This window comes from Chiloscyllium plagiosum, unplaced genomic scaffold (assembly GCF_037043375.1).
Source record: "Chiloscyllium plagiosum isolate Xiang-an unplaced genomic scaffold, Cpla_swu_hap1 HiC_scaffold_7, whole genome shotgun sequence".
Classification (NCBI taxonomy): domain Eukaryota; kingdom Metazoa; phylum Chordata; class Chondrichthyes; order Orectolobiformes; family Hemiscylliidae; genus Chiloscyllium; species Chiloscyllium plagiosum.
The window spans coordinates 11267436-11291429 of NW_028270145.1; the positions used below are offsets into that span (position 1 = coordinate 11267436).

The following is a 23994-nucleotide window of genomic DNA, read 5'->3' on the forward strand; positions in this document are numbered from 1 at the left end:
TACTCTGATCTTTTGCTTTAAATTCTGTTTCTTATGATCCTGCCCCATTAGCCACCTGATGAAGGAGCAGTGCTCCAGAAGATAGTACTTCCAAATAAACCTGTTGGACTATAATTTGATATTGTGTGATTTTTAACTTTGTCCACCCCAATCCAACATTGGCACCCTCTACATCAAGCACAGCAAAAACATTGGATCACCACCCCAGCTACCCTTGGAAGTGATACACCACCCTGGATGTACGTCATTGTTTCTTCACAGTTGTTGCGCTAAACTCTTGGACCTCCCTTCCTAGTAGCACTGTGGGCATGGGCATACTTGTACCAGATGGACAGCAGTTATCAAGGCCATTTAGGGATGACCTATAAATACTAGCCTTAGTATTGCTGTCCATGACCATTGAAGGATAAAAGAAATCTCTTAGCACTATCTGAAGAGAGCCAAATGAGTTTTCCAGTATTCTGGTCAATACTTATACCTCACTGAAAGTAATAAAACAGGTTATCTGGTCATTTACATTGCTGCTTTTTGACCTTATCGTGTACAAGTTCGCTGACACATTGCTCTATACGGTAACTGTAGTTAGAGTTTAAAATATAATTAATTATCCATGTTTCAGAAAATCCCATTGATATGAACAATACTATTTGGATGCAAATGTTTCCTCCTTAATCTAAAATCATCTTTGATCAGATATTTCACATAGCATTTTAATTTAATGAAATTAAAAAGTTATGATGTATATTCAGGAAAGCTAGGATGGATCTAAGCCTTCTGGCATTCTGTATTAGTGAGATTCCTAGTGGCACCTTCAACTTTGATGACAGTGCTGTCACATATATCAAATGGTGATAATTCTGCTGGGGGAGTAAGAATGACACAGACTTGTTTCTCAAAGATCCTTCAGAACTAGCATTTCTGCTACTGCAAGTGTGAGCAGATACTGCTGATGACACTAACTCTTACTTTACCATTGCATGGGGGCTGGGACTCTTTGCAATGCAAGTGTATATGTGGACACATCTCTGACATCTGGCAAAGATCATAGCCAGGAAGTAAAATTCATAATGTGACTTTTAAATGAAAACAAATTCTGGCACAAATTACCACAAAATAGCCCTACTGAGAAATATGTGATTGCGCTCAGTAACTCTCCATGGCAGCACATTTTAAGAATGACATCTCACCACATGGAGAACTGCAATTATAAAGGTATTCTATCTAGCTGGCAGAGTGTGCTGATGGCTTCATTCCTTTTGTCAACATGATACTTCAAAAACATGGCTTGCTATAGCAATCAGTAGATCACTGAAGATGAGTAACAGAATGCAATTAGCTACTTCTCCTTGAGAAATTTATCTATGGATTGTGCAACAAGATGAACATTTGTTTATCATGAGGCTATGTTTGTACTGTCTGATAAAGTGATATATCCAATTGAGTATACAATAATACCATGCATTAACTTTCCATTGCTAAGAGACACAGTGAGGTATGTAAAAGCAGAAAAATAGGACATTGTTACATATGTTTTGCATTTGGTTACTTCCTCAATGGAATTTTGAGTAACAGTATTCGATTTAATCTTGTTGGCTGTTAATATGCAAAATTGTTAAAGATACACATGAAAAATAACAATAACAATGGCAGAAAATAAGGCACTAATCATCAGCTTGAGCAGTTCACGCAAGGAAACCCTCTTGCTTTCTATAAACCTCTTTCAAAGTTGCTGCTTTTATCTAATCATGTATCACAAATCACAAGTTTGCTAATAATTATTCAATATCTGAAGGAACATGGTTCCTCATTATGGACAGTTTAGCACAGTTAGATTGCATGGAATATGGGGAGAACTAGCCATTTGGATACAGAACTAGTTCGAAGGTAGGAGACAGAAGTGGTTGTGGAGGGTTGCTTTTCAGACTGGAGGCCAGTGACCAATGGTGTGCCACAGGATTGGTGCTGCATCCACTGTTTTTTGTCATTTATATGAATGATTTGGATGTGAACAAAGCAGGTATGGTTAGTAAGTTTACAGATTACACCAAAATTGGAGGTGTAGTGGACAGTGAAGAAGGTTACTTCAGAGTACAATGGGATCTTGATCAGATGGCCAATGGGCTGAGGAATGACAGATGGAGTTTAGATAAATGTGAGGTGCTGCATTTTGGAAAGGCAAATCAGGGCAGGACTCATTCACTTAATGGCAAGGGCCTGGAGAGAATTGCTGAACAAAGAGACCTTGGAGTGTAAGTTCATAGTTCCTTGACAGTGGAGTTGCAGATAGACAGGCTAGTGAAGAAGGGATTTGGTATGCTTGCATTGGTCAGTGCATTAAGTATAGAATTTGGGAGTTCCTGTTGCAGCTATACAGGACATTGGTTAGACCACTTTTGGAATATTGCATGCAAATCTGGTCTCCCTCCTATCGGAATGATGTTTTGCAACTTGAAAGAGTTTAGAAAAGATTTACAGAGGACCCTCGATTATCTGAAGGACACGGACGGGGAATATTTCATTCGATTAATTGAATGCTGGAGAACATAGTGAGCGAAGCATTGGGACCTTATGGTCTTGTTCAGATAATCCAAAATTCTGCTAGTCGAATGCCAGATCATCGAAGTTCCTTTGTACAAGTATGTTACCAGGGTTGTAGGTATGAGGTATAGGGAGAGGCTGAATAGGCTGGACCTATTTTCCCTGGAGCGTTGGAGGCTGAGGGGTGATCTTATAGTGGTTTATAAAATCATGAGGGGCATTGATAAGGTAAATAAACAAGGTTTTTTCCCTGGTGTTGCAGAGTCCAGAACTAGAGGGTATAGGTTTAGGGTGAGAGGGAAAAGATTTATAAGGGACCTATGGGGCAACCTTTTCATACAGAGGATGGTGTGCGTATGGAATGAGCTGCCAGAGGAAGTGGTGGAGGCTAGTACAATTGTAACATTTAAAGGGCATCTGGATGGACATATGAATAGGACAGGTTTAGAAGGTAATGGGCTAAATGCTGGAAAATGGAACTAGATTGATTTCGGATATCTGGTCGGCATGGGTGAGTAGGATGAAAGGGTCTGTTTCCATACTGCTGAGTCTGTATGAAATAGAGTGAAGTAGTAGAAACTGTGAAGTAGTTTCCCTCTATTTCACATACTTTATTCTGCGAAGATGTCAAATGTTATTGTCTGAGCAATTTAGTGAATCCACATTTGACCTAACCAGCACAATTAAGTCATTGGTTCATTATCACATTTGATGTTATTGAATTTTTTTGTCAGATTTCTTTGTTCGATGCATGTTGTAAAATCACTGCCTGAGTGACACTCTCAATCTCTAATAAAAACAGAAATTACTACACAAACTGATGTTCACAGGCAGAGGAATATTACTGCCGCCTTATTCAGACCCGCAGAACAAATGAAAGTAAACTATTTGACAGCTGCACTAAATACCACTAATTGTACAATATAACACTTCGACATTGTATAGTCTTTTAAGTTGGTTTATATGCTCATAGGTAACTATTGAAAATATTTTCAAATTGGAGACTTTTTTTTCTTTGTTTGTCGAATGCATTGACTGTATTTCCCATTGCTGGGACTGAGGATGAAATCATCCAATTCCCTGAATGATGTGGGCCGTAGCAAACAATTATGTTAAGTATGGTGAAATTGTCAAAATAAAGTTTTCAATGTCAGAAGAAAGATACATAATTTTCCACGCAAGGTTGAACAGCGAGCCAAGAATCTCATCAACAAGCAGCGAGAGGCGTACTTACATGCATTAACATCTGAGAGTTCCCTAATCTCACCTCATCTGTATGCAGTTTGCTATTTCCCCTGGAGAGAAACTAGATGTTAACAATTCCTGACATGAACGTCTGAGCGGCTACCTGGCAGCTGTAGTCACTCAACGTTGAGCTTCCATCTTGGTCAGCATTCCCCAACATGGATTGCAGCAGTTCAAGAAGGCAGCTCACCATCACATTCTCAAGGGCAATTAGGGACAGGCAATAAATGCTAACCAGCTAGTGACACCCATATCCCATGAATAAAAAAGCAAGTCTCGAGACATACTCCATGAGCTATTAGCGCTTTCATTCTTTATCCATGGAAGTTGGCAAATGACACACAGTGTCACCACATCATCATGGCACAGTTTAGACTAAGCTGAAAATGTGTTGCTGGAAAAGCGCAGCAGGTCAGGCAGCATCCAAGGAACAGGAGAATCGACGTTTCGGGCATAAGCCCTTCTTCAGGAACAGTTTAGACTGACTCATAATACAGTGAATCACGTCAGTGCTGCAGTTTTGAGCTTACTTCCAACTTACATTACAGTGCTGCTCACAAGACATTTCGCGGGCAGGGAGAGGCACCCATCTCATGCATCACAACAGGATATATCTCAGGGCCCTTAGTTTACTTTCTTAGCAAAAGTAGTAAAGTGTGGTGCTGAAAAGCACAGCAGGTCAGGCAGCATCTGAGGAGTAGGAGAGTTAACGTTTCGGGCATAAGCCTTTCACGGGGAATGTTGGGGTGGTTGGGGGCTGAGAAATAGGAAGGTGGGGGTGGGGCTGGGGTGGAAGGTAGCTGGGAAGGTGATAGTAATGCAGATGGAGGACGATAGTGATAGGTTGGAGGAGAGAGCAGAGCGGAGGTGGGAAGGAAGATGGACAGGTAGGACAGTTCAAGAGGGTGGTGCTGAGTTGGAGGTCTGGATCAGGGATGAGGTGGGGTGAGGGAAGATAAGGAAACTGGTGAAGTCAACATTGATGACGTGTGGTTGAAGGGTCCCAAGGTGAAAGATGAGGCGTTCTTCCTCCAGTGATTGGGTGGCTTGGATTTGGTGGTCGAGGTGGCCCAGGACTTGCATGTCTTTGGCGGAGTTGAGGTGGTTGGCCACAGCGCAATAGGGTTGTTTGGTGCATGTGTCCCAGACATGTTTCCTGAAACGTTCCACAAGTTGACGTCCTGTCTCCCAAATGTAGAAGAGATCAAATCGAGAGCAATGGACACTCTACAGATGAGATTTTGGATGTGCAGGAAAATCTCTGCCGGATGTGAAAAAATCCTTTGGGGCCTTGGACGGAGGTGAGGGGAGAGCTATGGACACAAGTTTTACACCTCTAGGGGCGGCAAGAGAAGGTACTGGGAGTGGAGGGTGGGTTGGTGTTGGGACGTGAATCTAATGAGGGAGTCATGGAGGGAAAGGTCTCTACAGAATGCAGATAGGGGTGAGGAGGGAAATGTATCCCTGGTGGTGGAGTCTGATTGTAGTCCAAATTGTGATGGTCTGAAAGTAGTCTGAAGTCCCTAGCACTTACTCACATTATGTGTATTTAGATGTTTATAGCATCAGTGCTATGCATTTTGCCACAATATTCAGAACTTGTAGCATCAAAGTACTTATGTCTTGCTTTGCCTTTGAGCGCAGAGTCAGAGCCAGCTGTGATTAGTCAAGGGTGAACATGGAGCTTATCAGCACCAAATGACATCAATGTCACATTAGCATGTGCCAAAACGTATGTGGAAAATACTGCATATGGTGAAACCAAATAGTCATATCTCAAAGTCCGAGGTGAGTAATTCTTAGATGAGGTGTCGAGGAATACTGTTGTCAGTCAGGATGTCCCACAATAGCCAGTCTTAGGCACCAACCAATATCAATCCATGGGCTTGGAGCAGTCAGTTGGGCACTTGGAATAATCAGGATCAGGGAGTTGTACCTTTACAGTCCAGAGAGTGGGCCACAGTTAGTCCACTGGGTTTGTTCACTGAAAGTCTAGAGAAGTCACTATCAGGGATTACTGATGCAGCTTTGGGAAAGGGAACTTTTGGAGATTAGTGGCAGCAAGCTGAGATGCAGCGGAGAAAGTGAAGACTGCAGATGCAGGAGTTCAGAGTTGAAATGTATGGCACTGGAAAAGCACTGCAAGTCAGGCAGCATCCGAGGAGCAGGAGAATCAACATTTCAGGCATTCCTTCATCAGGAATGGGATGCAGAGGAGACAATAATTGTGAAGGGGTCATCTCAACGTATAATCATCGGAGATGGGAGGACATAGGTTGCTGTGGCGTTTGGGGATGGGGGTCATCAATGATCATTACCATCCTGACTTCCATGGTGGGGGGACAGTGCGTAACTCTGTTTGGCAAAACTAAGTTGATTGCCTGTTGCTGAAGGGGGTAAGGTGGGGAGATGAGAGTTAAAGGAAAGTATTAAGTCAGAATGTGGGGGAAAGAAAAGCCAATGAAGTCAGTAGAAAGTGCCAGACAGAATGGAACACGAAGGTTTGACAGTCTCCGAGACTGAGGCTGAGCCCTTGATACACTGTGTGAAGTATAACCTGTGTTGTCTTCTGTTCTCATCCAAATCACAATCAAAATGGGGAATGACTGCCATTGCACCGGGATGGTGGAGTTAATACTTTTTGTTTTCAACTGTGACAAAGGTGAGTGATATGAGGCCTTTTAAGGGGCATAAGGATGAAACAGACACACATAAAAGTTAAAGACATCTGTTAGCACAGAATTCTGTCTGTGAAGCTCACGCATTGACTAATCATCTGGACTAAAAATCCTAGCCTCAAGCAATATTGATCATCTCATTCAACATTACCTGTTAATCTTAGCGATGATGTGAAGCACCAACAATGTCAGGAAAGATGTAAAACTAGCTCCATGATTCACACTTACTACCAATGTTCTTCAAAGCTTGTGCAAGGTCCAGGAGCTGCTCACTAGTGTTGTCTTTCTGGCTACTGAGTTTCTGATCTCATTATTGCTACCACACATACAGTCTCCAAATGTGTACATAGTCTTGAGCAGTCTGTATCTAAATCAAGTCAACGATGTGAAATGTTCATGTAGAGATATCTCAGAGACCTCCAATGTTTGGGAGACATTGTTCAAATGTTATTTACATGTGATGTGATGTGATAAGACATAGGAGCAGAAATTAGGCCATTTAGCCCATAAATAAGGAGTTGCTTTGTTTGTTATCCACATGAACTCATCGGAACCAACCCCATCGACCCAAGAGAGAGAGAGAAGTTGTGGTTGTCCTTGTGGCTGCTGTGCTAAAAACAACCAAGGGAATGGATGAGAAACACATGTCAGTGTGACCTAGACCAACATCAACTACCAACTGACGTGGTGCAGCCTCCTAATGAGAAGTTTCCAGACAAAGATGCCCAATGATGTGGCAAAAATGCAGAAGACCCACAGTTGCTTGTCTTCCATGAATGCTGTGCAGATGAGAGCAGGGGAAATGTATTTTGTTTAGAGGTGAAAGTCAGATTGCCCTCACATGATGTCCATTGTATCTGCAGTGCAACACCCTCTTTCACTGGTATGAACAAGGGCTCTCGAAGTCTTCTCATTATGAAGCTCCCATGCAAGTCAGGCTTGGAGGTGTTCTTTACTGTTGAGTATACGCAGAGGACACTGTTTAATCCTTGGATTCTTTTCCCTGGATAAGTGGAAGATGCGACAAGGCTATCTGATGGTTGCTGAGGATCGGTGAGAACCACAGCATTGTATCGAGTAGGAAAATTAGGATATTCTCCAGAAGGAACAGCACCTTCAGCTTTCTGTAACACAGCAGTTTCAGCCAAAGCTCCCCAACAGGAGTTTTGTATGAAGCCTGTTCAATGAAAATGAGTTCTGCAAGTCAGCTTTCACTAACTGTAAATGTATTGATGCTGCTCATGCTGGCATACCCTGTCTAATCCTTGACTTGAACTCCCACAGGGTTGGTGATTGAAAGAAGAATGGAGTTAGTGGTGTCAGGCATCTCCAGAGTGTCCTGAAAGGAGACATCTGGGGGTCTGCATTTGTTTCCTTCTCTGACTGGGTGCCTACTGGCATCACCCTAATCCTTAAGAAAAGGGTGCCTGGAGTGAGATCATGGTCCCTCATTCCCCTGTCACCATACTGTTGTTGCTGAGCCAGTGGCTACAATGGTGGACTGTAGGCCTGTGCATATATTTGGGAGACATTGAGTTTGACCTGGTTTTCCATGGCCACCAACCTGTCCACGGACACAGCCAGACACCGGCATCCTGGAACTAGCATGTGACCGATAACATTGGTGGATTCCTCCAGCCATGGAGTCAGTTTCCCGAATGCCTTTGACAAACCTGCCTGCATTTTCACATAGTTATTAATAACACACACCAGGGACACTGCCTGGGCTGAGCAGATTATCTGAGTGCCAGGGACTTGTGCTATATCTTCCTTATCAATGCAGAGGCATGTGCTCACCAGAATGTACTCTTGAGTCTAATCTAGCTAACACACCCACCAAGGTGTTGGTGTCTGAGTTGGTGGAAATGCAGGAGACAGCCTTGCCAGTGCATCCTCTGGGAATCTGTGACTTCTTTCTTCAAGGCAGAGGAAGACATGTTGGCTGAAAGGACTGCTGTCTTCCAGGAAGATATTCTATGGTGCTCACAGACGTCAAGCGGGTATGCGTAGCGAAATAGTTCCAACAGCTGTTAGTTGGTGCAGATGGAAGAAAGCTGGTGAGATGTCCCAAGTGAGTGATTATGAAACATGGACGTGGATGGCAGTGGCCTGGGGGAAAAGGTTCATAGTTTCGGGGGGATATAATGGAAGAGAGCCATTGAGGGAAGATGTTGCATTAAACTGTGGTTGCAGTAAACCATGAGCTTTCGTACTAGGTATGGGTAGTATCAGAGTTATACACAGTGTGGAGTAACAAAGAAATGGTGGCACTTACCCTTGTGGATTGCAGAAGATCATTGACATTCACAGCTTGGTATTTCTCTCGGACCAAGAGTACCACATTGAACCAGGTGGCAACTTCAGAGCAGGCTAGACAGGCCTGATGGGGTGGTCTTCTTCGTCAGTCTGCATGAAAGGGAACAACCTACTTCTCTAGTACCCTGTCCACCAGGACCTCCAGGTCCCTGTCAGCAAATTGCGTGCTGATATGCCCCTATAAGCAATGGGGTGATTCTTCTCATGTTGCAAATGTGAAGGGTTTTCCTGGCTTGCGGTGTTTTCGACTGTAATTTAACAGGTATTTAAATATGGTACCTGTGCTGGAAATTCTGGAATGCCCTGGCAAGGGTGAGCCCATCTGTCACTAGTGAGCACACAATCTAGTGAATGAACTGCAGTAGGGGAATAGCGAATGCAAAATAAAGTGTGCAGTGAAGAATTGGTGAGGTAACCCGCAGAGAGACAGCTAATGGAGAGAAACCTTCCTTGAAAATTCACTCTTGATTTTTGGTGAAATTCAGCTCTGAATCTTCTTCGTAATAATTTTAAGCCCCTGACTCACATACAATCCACATCTGCTCACCACAAAATGCTGCGTGGGAATTCAGTTGGTACACCTCTCAGTTTGCATTTGAAAATACTTCTCTTAACTCAGAGGGAGTTATGCCATTTTTATTCTACAAAATCAACAAACCTCTCTCTTTTGTGAAATTTGTGAGCTTTAATTCTTTAGCATCTTTAATTCAAATTGTTTCTGTGGAGATTCAAAAAGCCTATCATTATTAAAAGAGATTTAACAATTAACATATTTGTTTTTATAGATCACGGATTTAGAGTCCCGCCTAGTTTTTCGCTTGGTGTAAAAAATTTTGTATTTTTTCTTGGAGATTTTTCCAAACATTGTTGTGCCTTATCATTCTCAGCTACATTTCTTCACACCATTAGTCAGCGATATGGCTCACTCCTGTCAAACAACTTGATAAAGGCCTCTTCCAATCCGAATCCATTGGAGTAATAACATGTTTAAAACTCAACTTAAGATGTTTTACTGTTGGAAGTTCAAGGTAGAATTATAAGAACAAGATTTAACTTGAGAGGTGCAAAGAGATAGAATAATTATGTAAAAGGTGGACTTTTTATTACTTTTGTGTTGATTTATTATCAATACCTGTTTGCCCTGCAGTCATTCATGCATGTGCTATAATGCTGACTATTTACCAGCTTGCACTGTCCTTCACTAAATTTAGAGATCCATTACTCAATATAGAATTACACATCATAAGTTATAGGCTGTGGATCTACTTTCAGCACATATAGGTAATATAAGCTTAGTTACAGGAAGTTGGCGCCCTCAGGGATTTTAATGTATCTGGTGTGTAGCGTGGATTCTTGTGAGATCAGTAAACGTCTGGAAGGTTTCATGTCCGGTCGAGAATTTGTTTAAAATTTGCTGGTTGAACTCCTCATTGTTAGTCTCTTTACCACATCGACTGGTCTAAAAAATCTTCCAGATCTTGACATTAATTATTCAAAGTTTGTTCATGTTATTTTACAGTATTTACTATTTTATTTCCCATGTGTGGTTCATGTCGATTCGAGCTAAATTACGCCAGGTACTTCAGGGCAAAATATTTTTCATAAAGCACCCATACATATCTTCTCAAAAATTACTAACCCATACTATCTTATACGAAAAATGTAACCTCAAAGCTCAGATTGCATAATCAATACTCACTCGTCTCTGGCATGACAAATGAATATAGCATTACGTGTCAACATCATTACCTTTCCCTTGGGCTGTCAGCAATACTGGCTGCTCAGCAAAATCTACTTGTTATCACAATTTTCAATATATATTAAACAATATACACTGTGAATGTATGTTACCAAGGTGTAGAAGGAAAGAATTGCTCTATCTCAACTTGCTATAAACTGGGGGTCAAATGGTAATTGTATGAATATTGCATTCCAGAAGTCTGGAACTGGAACTGCATAGCTGAGGAAAGTAAACTGTCAGAACTTTGTTTTCTTAGATTTAATTCTGTTAATACAGAAATATGTTTGACTATAACCTATTGACAAAATTCTTCAGACAATAGGCAGTATCTATGGCCACATCACACTTTGTATTGATTCAGTTTAGTTTTCATCCCTGAATTAGTGAAAAACCACAGCAGGTTTTGATGTGTGCACTTAACTGCATGCACTCATTGTAGCAGTAATGATTTTCTAAGTATAAATATTGTGAAAATAGAATTAGAATGTAAAAGCTTTCTCTTTCTTTTCTGAGCTGTCATATATTTAAAGATTGTTAGAGATTATTTAGTGAAATCTTTTCTTGTGTTTTTTTCTCCTTCTCACACTTGTTTCAGATATTACCAAGCAATGCTCCTGGGAAGAGAAGGAAGGCATATATCCTAATCATGGACCTGTTAAGTGTAAAATGGAGGAGCAGATACAGGCCATTCAGCCCATCAATTCTGCTCTGCCATTCAATTAGATCTTCGCTAATCTAATAATCCTCAAGTCCAATTTTCTACTATTTACCCATACCCTTGATTTCCTTACTGATTAAAAATCTGTTCATCTCAGCCTTTAATATACTTAACAACCTAGCCTCTTCAGCACTTTGCGGTAAACAATTTCACCAATTCATTACCCTCTGGGAGAAGAAAGTTGTCCTCATCTCTGTCTTAAATGAGTGATCCCTTATTCTGTGATCATGCTCTCTGGTCCTAGACTCTCCCACAAGGGGAAACACCTTTCAGCATATAGCTTGTCCAGTGAAGGATGCCACTACACTTTTCTAAAGTTACAACTTATGCCTTTAAATAACAGCTTTAATATAGTGAATACACAATAGCATCTTTATAATTAAGCACAGGGAAAATAAGAGCTAAGCCAAGAACATAGAAGTTGGAAGGAGTGGCTTAAAACTTAATTGAAGTTATGCATTTTGAAAAGATTTTTAAAAGAGACAGCCTAAGGGACAGGGAGACCTAAGAGAGGGAGTTCAAAGGGAATAGAAGCCAGACCACTTCTTGGAACTTTGGAATGAATTGTGGTCTCTGATTATCTGACTCACTACCATATTAAACTTCTTCGAATATACTGTATACTGCTCTTTCCTAATACTGCAAATTTGAGATTGAGAACTCACTACACAATTAATGTAATTTATTATCTATAGAGGTAACTTCAGCATGCAAATTATATTTAAGGCGATTTTGTGAGCACATTTTAACATTAGAAGAATAGAATGCTATTTCCAGAGATGAAATGGTATTGAAGGGGACTTTCTGTTGTTGACGGCCCTACAACTCTTAATTTACTGGTTTAAGTATTCTTAGTGATTCTGCATTCACTATTTTCTCTTTAATGTTATTTCTTTGTATATTTATGCCAATATCTGTCTGGACTTGGCCTGCACAGGAGTCAGGCTTTTCCTGCACAACACAGGTGATGATAAAGATATTCGGAGTAATTTAAAAAGTTGAACAGCATTACTTTGAATCTTCTTCATATGAATAATTCTTCCATCTAGATTCTTTCTGACCTTTCTGAAAGACACTCAGTCATGCTGGAGGTCACTCCAGCCAAATAGCAATCCTTCATGTGAGGGGTCAGAGTGCCACTGATGTCTACAGATTAATTGACCTTGGAAGACATTTCTAAACCTGATCCTGACTTTATCTGATAACCATATACACATACTTCCTGATTGACAATGAGGTAAAAAGGCAACAGTGGGAACAGTATTTAATTTTTCTCCCTTTGCCCCAAATTGAGCCACCACTATGATCAAGGCAGCTGAAATCAGATTACTGGCACTGACCAGGGATGGAATCTCAGGCTCTCCTGAACCATTGAAAGAAACTTTTCAAGTGGTTTTAATTTATGAAGTATGAATAAAATAACGTTTGACTAATTTTTCTCTTTCAGGGTAAGAGAGTAGCTGACATTTGCAGCCAGTTTGACGTGAAGCACATTGTGTTCAGTGGGCTTGAGAATGTTAAGAAGCTGACTGATGGAAAGCTGGATGTGCCACATTTTGATGGGAAGGGAGAGATAGAAGAGTACTTCCGTGAAATTGGTGCTCGCATGACAAGTGTGAGAATGCCTGACTACTTTGAAAATTTTCTTCACGTGTTTAGACCTGTTAAGTCAGGCAAAGAATATTATGTTTTGGGTATGTTATTTGAAAGCTTAAAATGTTGTAACACTGTACAGTTGGTATTATAAGTAATACCATTTCTCCAGAGATTAAAGCGAATTTGAAGTACTATTAAAAACCTTCTTTTCCTCAGTTTTTCCCTGTCCTGAAGCCACAAATTCATTTTGAGGTTAGTTCCATGAACGCCAATAGGTCCCAGCACCTAAATGGGATTCTTTACGTACAAATGTAGTCAATTAATGTTGGCAGCCTATTCAGTCAAGAGGGCACAATGGCCCAAGTCCTTTCATTTCATGGCATCTTATGTACACTTATCTACATTCCTTCAGGAGATTAGAGAGCTTGACATTGGCTAATTTTTTCCTGATTAAAGGTCAATGCCAACCATCGTCCTGGTTGAAATCAGCTAACTCAGTATAGACTGGGGATTTAATCACACGTTCCTGATCTGTGGTGCACTTACTCCTTGAGCCATACAATGTGAAGTTAATGCTTTGTCACTGACTTTTAAATGTGAACTTCAAGTCAGAAATGTTCTTTTGTTTTTGATAATGCTGATGTATTTGCACAGTGTTGATTTACACCAATATTAATTCCATTCAGTTATATTGAGAATTCACATTTAAACAATCAGGGGTTGTCAACAGAAATCAAGGAAGATAATTAGGAAATTGAGTTATTGAGAAACCAGTAGAACAGACACGTTTATTTCATTTTTAGCAAGCCTTGATATTCTAGTTTCAAACTAAATTTTATTGTAACTTGTGGTAAGAGAATACCTTATAGTTAATTGAGTGAAATTCCTTATAGAAGGACCTAATTAATTGATTAGTTATATTTACTGATTCAAAAAGCTGAATTCCTACTGTTTTTTAAAAAAAGATGGTTAGCACTGCTGCCTCACAGCACCAGAGACCCGGGTTCAATTCCTGCCTCAGGCAACTGTCTGTGTGGAGTTTGCACATTCTCCCCGTGTCAGTGTGGGTTTCCTCCGGGTGCTCTGGTTTCCTCCCACAGTCCAAAAATGTGCAGGTCAGGTGAATTGGCCATGCTAAATTGCCCATAGTATTAGGTGAGGGGGTAAATGTAGGGGAATGGGTCTGGGTGGGTTGCTCTTTGGAGGGTCGGTGTGGACTTGTTTCCACACTGTAAGTAATCTAAATCTAATCCTGATGTATGAAAGTGAGAAGGGCAGTTGAAAATGAGACAAATAACAGTAATCAGTGCAAACATAGGGAATGCTGGAGAAACTTAGCAAGTCTGGCAGCATCTGTGAAGAGAGAAACAGAGTTCACAGTTTGAGTTCTGAAGAAGAGTCTGAAGAAATCATGTCAGTTTCACAGTATTAACTCTGCTTCTCTATCCACATTACTGCAAGACATGCTGAGTTTCTCCAGCATTCTCTGTGTTTGACTTCTGGTGTCAATAATCTGTTAGCTTTTGTTAGATTTCATATTGCACTTTAGAATGTGTTTATTGTCAATTTGTTTGTTATCAAATCTACTTTTGTTATCTATCTAAGTGATTTAATAATCAATTTCAATAGATATTCCAATGGGAGGAGTTCCAATGGATGGAATGTCAGTAGAAGACTTGGGTGGAGTTGTGCTGGCCATCTTCAAAAACCCTGAAAAATATATTGGGAAGGAGATAGGTCTCAGCACTGACAAACTTAAAATTGAGGAGTATGCTGCAATTATGTCTCGACATACTGGAAAATCAATTCAAGATTCTAAGGTGGGTTTAAAAAATAATTTGCAAGATCGTTGTTCAATAATCAAAAGGAGCATCTACATCAATCTGCAGCCTGTTGGCCACATATGGTTGCTGAGACTTTGCCAACTTTGTACCTATGTTCTATTTGAATGATATTAAATGTTCTTTTTGGCCTACCTAGTAAATAAATTCTGCATCAGAACATCAAAGTCTTGGCTTATAAGCAAATTAAGAGATCATAGAATGACAGAATGCTCTAGCAGGGTGGGGACCATTCAGCCCATTCATGCCTGTGTCAAATCTCTGAAAGAGCTACCTAATCCGTCTCAGATCCACATAACCTTGTACATTATTTGTAGCTTTCTATGTGGTTCTGAAGTGCAGGACGTGCATTTTGAGGCCTATTAGCACCAAAAGCTTAAACACTTCTTCAGATAAGCACTGATGGTCAAGCTTAGAAGAAAATGTTTATTTATTTTATTGTTTTAAACTCTCTGGTAATGTTTAATATTGTAAGAAGTTGGGATTTCATTTATTCTCAGGATGGGATGATACGGCAAGGCCTCATTTCTTGTTCATCATTTATTGAAAAGGTGGTGCTGGGCATTCTCCTTGTGCTAACCACAAGGGAACATGACATTCACCCATTGGCAGTGAAGGAATAGTGACATATTATGTGTGACCTGCAGGGGAGCTTAGAGGTTTGTTGTTCCCATGGTATTGCTGCTTTAGTCCTACACAGTGGTGAAAGTTGTGGGGCGGAGATGTTCTATTGAATTAACCTCAATAAGTGGCTGCAGTTCTTCCTTTAGATTGTACATACTCCAATTATAGTGCATCAGTAATATTGGGGGTAATTGTTGAGTTTAGTGATGGGACACTAATCAAATGGACTTCTCCTTTTTGAATGGAGTCATGTTTCTTGTGTATCATTGTGACTGTTGAGTATCTTGTGTTATTGCTCAGTGACACATATTGGATATGGGAATACAGTTACTTGAAAAACTCAAAGAGGTTTATTAATAGTGTAGAGCACAACTTGCAGTTAGAAATAACTATGTACGCAGCCTCCTGCTGGACTGCACATGGCAAATAGTTATGTGGTTTGTATCCTGATCTTTGGCTCGCTAACCTATAAAGCTCTTAAAGTAACACATATCTAAAGGCAATAATACAACAGCTTTTTTAAAGTAGTATTATGTACCTGACGATGCTTCTGACTTGGTATTAAAAATGATTAGAGATTCAGAAGTGAACGACTTGTCAAAAAGCATCCATTTTCTGCTCTCCTTTTGTACCCCTGCTGTTAAGTATACAGTGATGGCAGTGTTATTGAAAGTTAAAAGGAGATGGCTGTAGTTGCTCTTGTTTGAAACGGTCATGTTCTGGCTCTTGCCTGCTGCCTCTTGCCAATCCAAACCTCGGCATTATATGGTAGAATGGCATGGGTTATCTTTTTGTCTGAGAAATTCTGAATAGAGCTGATCAATGTATAATCACCAGTGACCAGCACTACTCTTGACATTTAAGCAAAGAAAAATCTTACACTTTAGCAATTAAAGATGCTTATCTGAAGAGCGCCGGTCATGACATCTTGGAACTGTAGTGACTGGCCTTCGACATCACAGTGATCCTTCTTACTGAAAGCTATGATCACTGGAAAATGTATGCTTTTATCTCCATTTATGTCAATTTTACTGGAGCTCTTTGATGACATACATAATTGAATATCAGCAACAACTCTTGTGTGTCCTTTGGAATTGCATATTTGCTTCCACGCACAGTTCAAGCGCTATCATAAAATTCTGCTGGAATCCAGTGACAGTATAGTGGTATTGTAAATGGGCTAGCAACCTAGAGACCTAATGCTCTGAGGACAATGTGCTCAGTTGCTACCTTGGCAGCTGGCTGAATTTGAACTCATCAATTAAGTAATGCTGGCTGTGAAATTCTCATCGATTGTAATAAAAACCTGTCTGGATCATAAATGACCTTCACCTAAGGATAAGGTCATGTTGTTATGTCTATCACTTTCATCTCCCTGGGAATTAGATACTGCTGCCTATGGTTATGTCCAGTATACTGTGCAAGAAAAAGGAAAAAATGCTTATAAAGTGTGGGTCAACATGTGTGGATGATATGGCTGAGTAGCTGGTAACACGTGGAAGGTGTAAGATGTGGCTGAGGTGTGCAGCAGTGCAGCTCAGATGAAGCTATGTAGCTGTAATTGAAAGAGATTGTATTGAGTAGGGTTTGAGGCTTCAGCAGCCAAATTGGTGGGTTATGGTACCTGTAAATATGTTTACTTGATTATTCCTGTGAGGCTGTTTTATTTCTTGCCTCCAGGGGATGAGACTAAAGTCCTTTGGACCGAAGGGTCTGTTTCCATGCTGTACATCTCTATGACTCTATGACACTTGCCTTTGCGATGCTTATCTGGATGGCCTCTTAGCTTCCTGTGATTAGATGACATCTCCCAAATCCTGCACCATAGCCTCCAAGAATATCTCAGTGCTCAATCTCTACATAGTGACACCCATGAGTCTTTCCCAGGTCAGAATTGGTTATCGGACTTCTGTTCATAACTGCTGATGCCAGAATGCTTTAAGAGGTGTGGGTTGCCTTTAAGTAAGTAGTGGAGGTTAAACTTTCACTCTTGCTGGCCTCTGACTGTTTTGTTCCCCCATTCAAGCATGCAGATGTTGAGCAATGTATTTAGCATTGGTTACACACGACCATCATTTAAACTAACCGAGATCACAATTTGTTGCCATTTTTGAGACCTGTCCAATTTCATAGTCTTTATTTGTGCACCCCGAGCCCCTTCAAAGCCATGGTAAATTGTGTAATTTGAACCACACTCATGTAGGTAGCTCATTTCAAATAGCTGTTATTTCTCTGGGTTATGCAACTGACCCAATTGTATCCAATTGCTTAAATCAATCTTCCATCAGGTATAAAGCTGCATTTTTTCAATAGGATCTAGTATATAACTGAAATGCATGTTCATTGTGAAGTCCTGAAGAGCTGTTTCATATTCACCTCCTGAATCAGGATATTCAAGTACTCATTGATTTCTCTAAAAGCTTTTTTGACAAGAATGTAATTTTTTTCTAACAGTGCAGTCTTGATTTTAGCCAGTTTCTAAGCACAATGTTTTTTTTCTTTAGTGAAATTGACATGATCTTAGGAATGTTCAAATCTACGGTTGTGCAGTGTGAATTTAAAATCAGTTCTAAGTACTACACAGCTTTTCTTGCACTGGATATATGTGTAGATTTTACAGAGTTAATAAATTCCCACTATTATTTCAGATATCAGTCAAGGAATATGAGGAACGGAATTTTCCAGGAGCCCAAGAACTTGCCAAAATGTTCCAGTTTTATATGAAACAACCTGATCGCAACAAGGATCTGACGTTAATGTTAAATCCTGAGGCACAGTCCTTTGAAGAATGGATGTCAAAAAACAAGAATGCTTTTATAAATGACTGAATGCCAAATTTAATTTTTAATGTGGCTAAATATACTCTCAATAATCATCTGAAAATGAATTCAGACTAGTATCAGACACGTGTTATTCTGTAGGAGGTATTAAATAAGCATTTTTCTTCATTTAACATCAGACAAGCGTACCTTCAATCATTTAACTCTGGAGTATTCAGTGTCTCTGATTTCAGTAGTTCCACTATTATTGCTTTCATCTGTAACAGAAGGATCATAAAGGTCTAAAATACCTTTCCTCCTCTCTACCTTGATTTATTCCTTTAAGATATTCATATGTATTAGACCAAACATTTGCTTTAATCATCTGCTTTAATATCTCCTTAAGTAGCTCTGTGATATATTTTGTTTTATAATGTCTCTTAGGTGGTGAAACACCTCAGGAGATTTAATCATCATTTTAATGCACGATTTTGTATATCTGGCATATCATCAGCCAATCAATATTTTCTGTGTATCATGAGTCAATCCTTTTTTCTATAGGATAAAGTAAGCACTATTGTTCATCTGGGGTCAAACGGGCATCATTTTGTGTCTAGTCTCAGGTACTTTAATAAAGTGCCACTTGAGAAGGTGTTATACAAGAAAACATCAAATGGAATTGGGGGACTTGTAAAATGAATATCTGTAATATCACACTGACCAATGACTAAAAGGTGAGACAGCTTTATACCTGAATCATGAATAGATGGTCCCATGCAAGAGCAAGAAAAAAGAGAGATGAGCTGAGTGGAGAGTCAAACCCAAGGGGGCAGCCAGATCAGGCCGAGGCCGAGAGGGAAGTTGGGGGTGGGCGAGATAGGAGAAAGTGAGGACTGGAGGTGTTGGAAAAGCGCAGCAGGTCAGGCAGCATCCAAGGAGCAGGAGAATCGACGTTTCGGGCATAAGCCCTTCTTCAGGAATGAGGAGGGTGTGCCAAGCAGGCTAAGATAAAAGGTAGGGAGGCAGGGGGAGATAGGAATGGAGGGTGAAGAATTTGACTTGGAGTGGGAGTGGGCAAGTTGTGTCAAGCAGGGTTGAGGAAATCGGATTGGCTTGGGGCCAAGGAGGAATTTGGGTCAGAAATTTGGGAGCCACGTAAATTTGTGAGGTATTGATCCACATTAAGAGAGAGGCTTTGAGATGGTTGTAATGTCATCGTTCTGGTAATAAAGAGAGCAAGGCTAATGCCATTGAGTGATGGGTTTAAATTCGACCATAGCTGTTAAATAATTTTCTATCTGTACCTGAGATGTTCACTAATCCCATATGCTGTAACATCACCTACTAACCTGCTGTGTGCACAAGTAGCCAAGCATCTTTCCTTTTATCTTTTTCAATTATTATTACTCTATTTCCAGTTGCACTTTCCAGCTTTGAGTTATCCTGCCAGCCCCAAATTTTATTTTATGACTGAGGTAGTCCCACCACCCATTAACCACATCATAGATTTAAATATTTTACATAGTTACTGATATGGCCAATTATATATCTTACCAATATTAGGTTAAGAATAAATAGATCTCATCAACCAGGTTTCTTTAATAAATAATAAAAAATTTAAGTTATTCTAAAACAAGACTTAATCAATGAGGTACATAATGCATTAATGCATAGTTTGGAAAATGAAACCATAAATATTTATCCTTCTAAATAATCCCACACAAATGTAACAGTTTAAAAAATGCTTTCTCTGCAGCAACTAACTTTGAATATAAAACCACTTTGGCCAAAATCATTAATTCTTGAAGGAATAAAGGTTAAGGTATGAAATGTTCAAGATGGTTTTTAATTGACATCGTGACACCTGTAGATGGGTGCCACTAAAGACTGGCAATTTCCACCAAGACTTTTGCAGATGTAGTTTGTTCAGGACATGTCACAAAGTATGCATAGAGACTTTTCAAGAGAACATCAGGGCCAGTCTTACCATTAGCACACTGGACCTAAGAGTTTTCTTAGAAAGGAAGAGTCAGGTAACTTGTTAAAAGTCTCAGTAGGCTATAACCCAACAGAACTCCAAACAATATCCAAAAAAAAAGAACTCCTGACTGCCATAAACTCAGGCATGTGATTTCCAGTTTCTAAGTCCAATTATCCTAAACCAGGTGACCTCAAAAGAGCATCTTTAAAACAAACCCAATCTTTTTATTGAACACTTTCTGTAAAAACGTTCAGGTACCTCCTTAGTCTTTTCAAATAAACCATCTCCACAATCCTTTAAACATGAATCCTCAAAAAGAAATGTTAATAAAGAAGCTTCTTCATAACACGGGTAAAGGTAGCTTCAGGTGGTTTGCTGCTCACACTCCTCCTTCCTTGTGCATGTATCTAGTGATCAGTGGTAGAGGATACACCAGTGTAGAATATCTACAGAAGAGGCACTGTCTTAGATAACACGAAAGTTATTGCAGAAGTAATTTCATAATTTTAGGCTAACAGGTGACAGATTTTAAAAAAGAGACAAAGAATTACTTCTTTCAAAGAGTCTGGAATTCACTACCTCAGAGCGAAGTGGTTGCCAGGATGCTAAATAAATTTAAGGAAGGGATAAATTTTTAATCTAATCGGTTAAAGAGTTAAGCCAGGCAGGAAAATGGAGTTGAGGCCAAGATGAAATCAACCATGATTCTATTAAATGGTGGAGAAGGCTCAAGGGAATGAATTACTTATTCCTGCTCCTGGTTTTTTATGTTCCAATTACAATAGGTACAATTATATTTGAGCAGACATAGTTGCTAGGACCTTAGGGAGCTGATACAGAAATCTCTACTCTGTGAAAACTGAATAAAAACTCCTTGTTGCCACCTACAGTCTGTATGATACTCGCAGAATGGGCGGAGCCAATCTAAGATATATATTAACTCCTTCAGAACTATTACCTTATACAACATTTACTTTATTTTTATATTAATCTTTTATCAAATTTTGGCATCCTGGAAACACTAACACTATTGTTTTGCCATCTATCACTTCTCTTGATCTGACTGGCTACTTGGGAGGGCATTTAAATGTCAACTACATTGATATGGAGTCACATGTAGGACAGCACAGATAAGATGGCAGATTTGCATTAGTGACCAGTTGGATTTTGATGGCAATTAATGATGGTTTCATGGTCACAATTATCATGATTAGCATTTTAAAATCCAGATTTTGTTCATTTAATTTAAATTCAGGCAGCTACCACATTGGGATTTAAATACATGTTTTGGCTTGCTAGTGCACTGACGTCACCACAATGTTACCATCTCCCTCAATAACTTGATTTCTAATTGTAATTTGATCAGTCATTTCTGCTTCTTTAATGCCTTTGTCATCATCATCCTCCTCCCCCAAATATGCTTTTGTCTTCTCCGTTTCATGGAGAATCTTCATTTGATGGAACTTCATTGTCAGATGCCAACAACTCCTCCTCGTCACCTGCACCACTTTGATGAAAACCTACATTATGGGACAAGCTGTTGATCTCATTTATATCAGCTGCATTTTCATTCGGATAAAACTGATGAAATGCATGCATACATTCTGGATAAATCTTGTCCCAAGCTGCATGTAATTTTTATGATTGGATTTCACCCTAAGTTTCTCTAATAAGCTAAATAAAATACAGCGCAATTTAACATAACATTTATGCATATAGCATACTGACACAATAAACTATTAAAAACATTGTAGGCTGTAATGGCATATAGCAATGCAAGGCTGTACAGTACTATATAATTCTAACTTAATCAAATACCTGTATAGCACAGCATATACTTTGAGTGAAAATTTATATGAAAGAACCACTGACCATACTGGGAAATAACTTCAAAAATTTCCTTTCTTTTGTATTGTATGTCCAAGATCCCATGTGCCTTCTTAACTATTTTCTGTACTTGTCTTGGCAACTTCAACAGTTTTTTGTACACATCGCTGCAGGTATCTTTGTTCCTTCACTCTGTTTGGAATCATCACCTTCATTTTACATTGATCATCCTCATTCTCTCTGGCAACTGTAATACATTGCACATCTCTGCCACATGCACATCCATTCTACCAGTCTGTATATGTCCTCCTGACTTCTACCACTACCCTCCTGACAACACTTATAGGTTTTGTGTCAATTGCCTATTATGAAATTGTTCTCTGTGCTCTCAAGTCAAGATCATTAATATTCAGTATATCAAGAAAAGCAGGGGGTCCAAATACTGACTTTTTGGAATCCCACTGTATGCTTTCCTCAAGTCTGAAAAACAACTTCACTACTTCTTCCTGTTCCATATCACTCAGCCAACCTCATATCCATCCACTGTCCCTTTTGTTCCCTGGGCTTCAGCTTTGCTGATCAGCCTGATGTGTGGCACTTCATCAAATGCATTTTGGAAGTTAACCTATGCCATATTGTTTTCATCCCCATGGAAACCAATTACTTTTCAAAAGAGACATGAATTGCCAGTGACCTACTCTCGGAAAGGCTCAACAAGGTTTCATATTTTAAGATTGGTACTGGAATAAGTCAAATATAATTGTCATAAATTTTACTTAGCAGGTAGCTAATAAATTAATCTGCAGAAAAGGTATTTCCCTCTTGAACTTTGCAAAACAATGGAAATCCCAAGGTCACCTTTATATAAAACTCAGTGGTCATAAAATCCTAAACTTAAAGTCCAAGTGCTTCTGGCATTATCAGAATCCATTCTCCCTGCTCCACCTACTCCCAATGTCCTGTTAAAACAAGTATTCTTCACTCAACCCTTCGAGTATAATTGAACAAACTCACACTGTAAGCTACAAAATGTAATATTGTAAAACAAACTTTGAAAAACCATCATTGAATTAGTTTGATTGTTTGCACTTACCTCCTCCACACCACCCTGTTCAGAGTCAAAGAGGATTGGTGCTTGAAACTCAAGCACTGCATTTTCATTATGTTGTTTCAAAGCTGATGAGAGTGGAGGAAGGTACAGTGCTGAAATTCCTACAATAGCCGAGGTTTGTTAAGGAAGTGAGTTACAGACTAGGATTTTAGTGTGCTGACAACATCGTTTTAAAAATAATTAATAAATAATAGCATTGAAATTTGCTACATTTTCATTGGAGTACTTAATTCATAGAATTGCATTATTAATATTAATGATTGATATTCATAAATCTTCAGCCATCTTTGACACGTCTTTCTGCAAGGTTGGACCACATGTTATCAACCGAGAGGTGTTAATAGTGTGGGAGGCATTTGAGAGATTGTACTGTTAGAATGTGTATTCAAGTTACAAATAAAGACAAATACCTCACCTGCAACCATTTCAAACTCTTCACTAAGATTATTAAGAATTTATTGTTCTCTGTACCAAACTGTATCACTTCACACTTCTGTGCATTAAATTTCATTTGTCACACATATATCCATTTTACCATTCTGTCTATTTCCTCTTGAAATTTATGACTACCCTCAATACTTACAGGTTTTGTGTCAGCTGCATATTTTGAAAATGTTCTCTGTGCTCTCAAGACACCATTCATATTACTAATTACAGCAAAGGAAGCACATATTTTATATAATGCTTATTAAAGCTGAGGAAATAAATATGCTAATTCAGACATCACTCTTCAGATTAATCATTTGTGATTTTTGAGAATGACTGTTGTTTAAAACTGATTTTAATCATTAGTAGATTGTAATATTTTTTGTTTAAAATGCAATAGACCAGGAGTTCCTAAAGTGGAGGTCAGGACCCCAAGTAGGGTTATGAGCTGAAATGTTAAGGTTGTATCCTCTGAGGCAACAATAAACACCATGCAATCTTTATCAGAGTTATAGCAGCTGTATCTCCAATCTAAATGTCTCTGCTCTCTCAGTTTGCACTGAGGATTCATGACTATTTTCAAGTTTTGAAAT

General features: G+C 39.4%; 1 protein-coding gene across 1 annotated transcript in view; it reads left to right on the forward strand.

The window, feature by feature from the left end:
* The window catches only part of LOC122551895 (nmrA-like family domain-containing protein 1), a 76605-nt gene extending 52904 nt beyond the window's left edge, over positions 1-23701 (forward strand). The window contains exons 3-5 of the mRNA XM_087988712.1: positions 12684-12930; positions 14462-14652; positions 17946-23701. Coding sequence (XP_087844838.1) covers positions 12684-12930; positions 14462-14652; positions 17946-18125 — 618 coding nt within the window. The 3' untranslated portion in view covers positions 18126-23701. The remainder of the gene's footprint in view (positions 1-12683; positions 12931-14461; positions 14653-17945) is intronic.
* Positions 23702-23994: the final 293 nt, after the last annotated feature.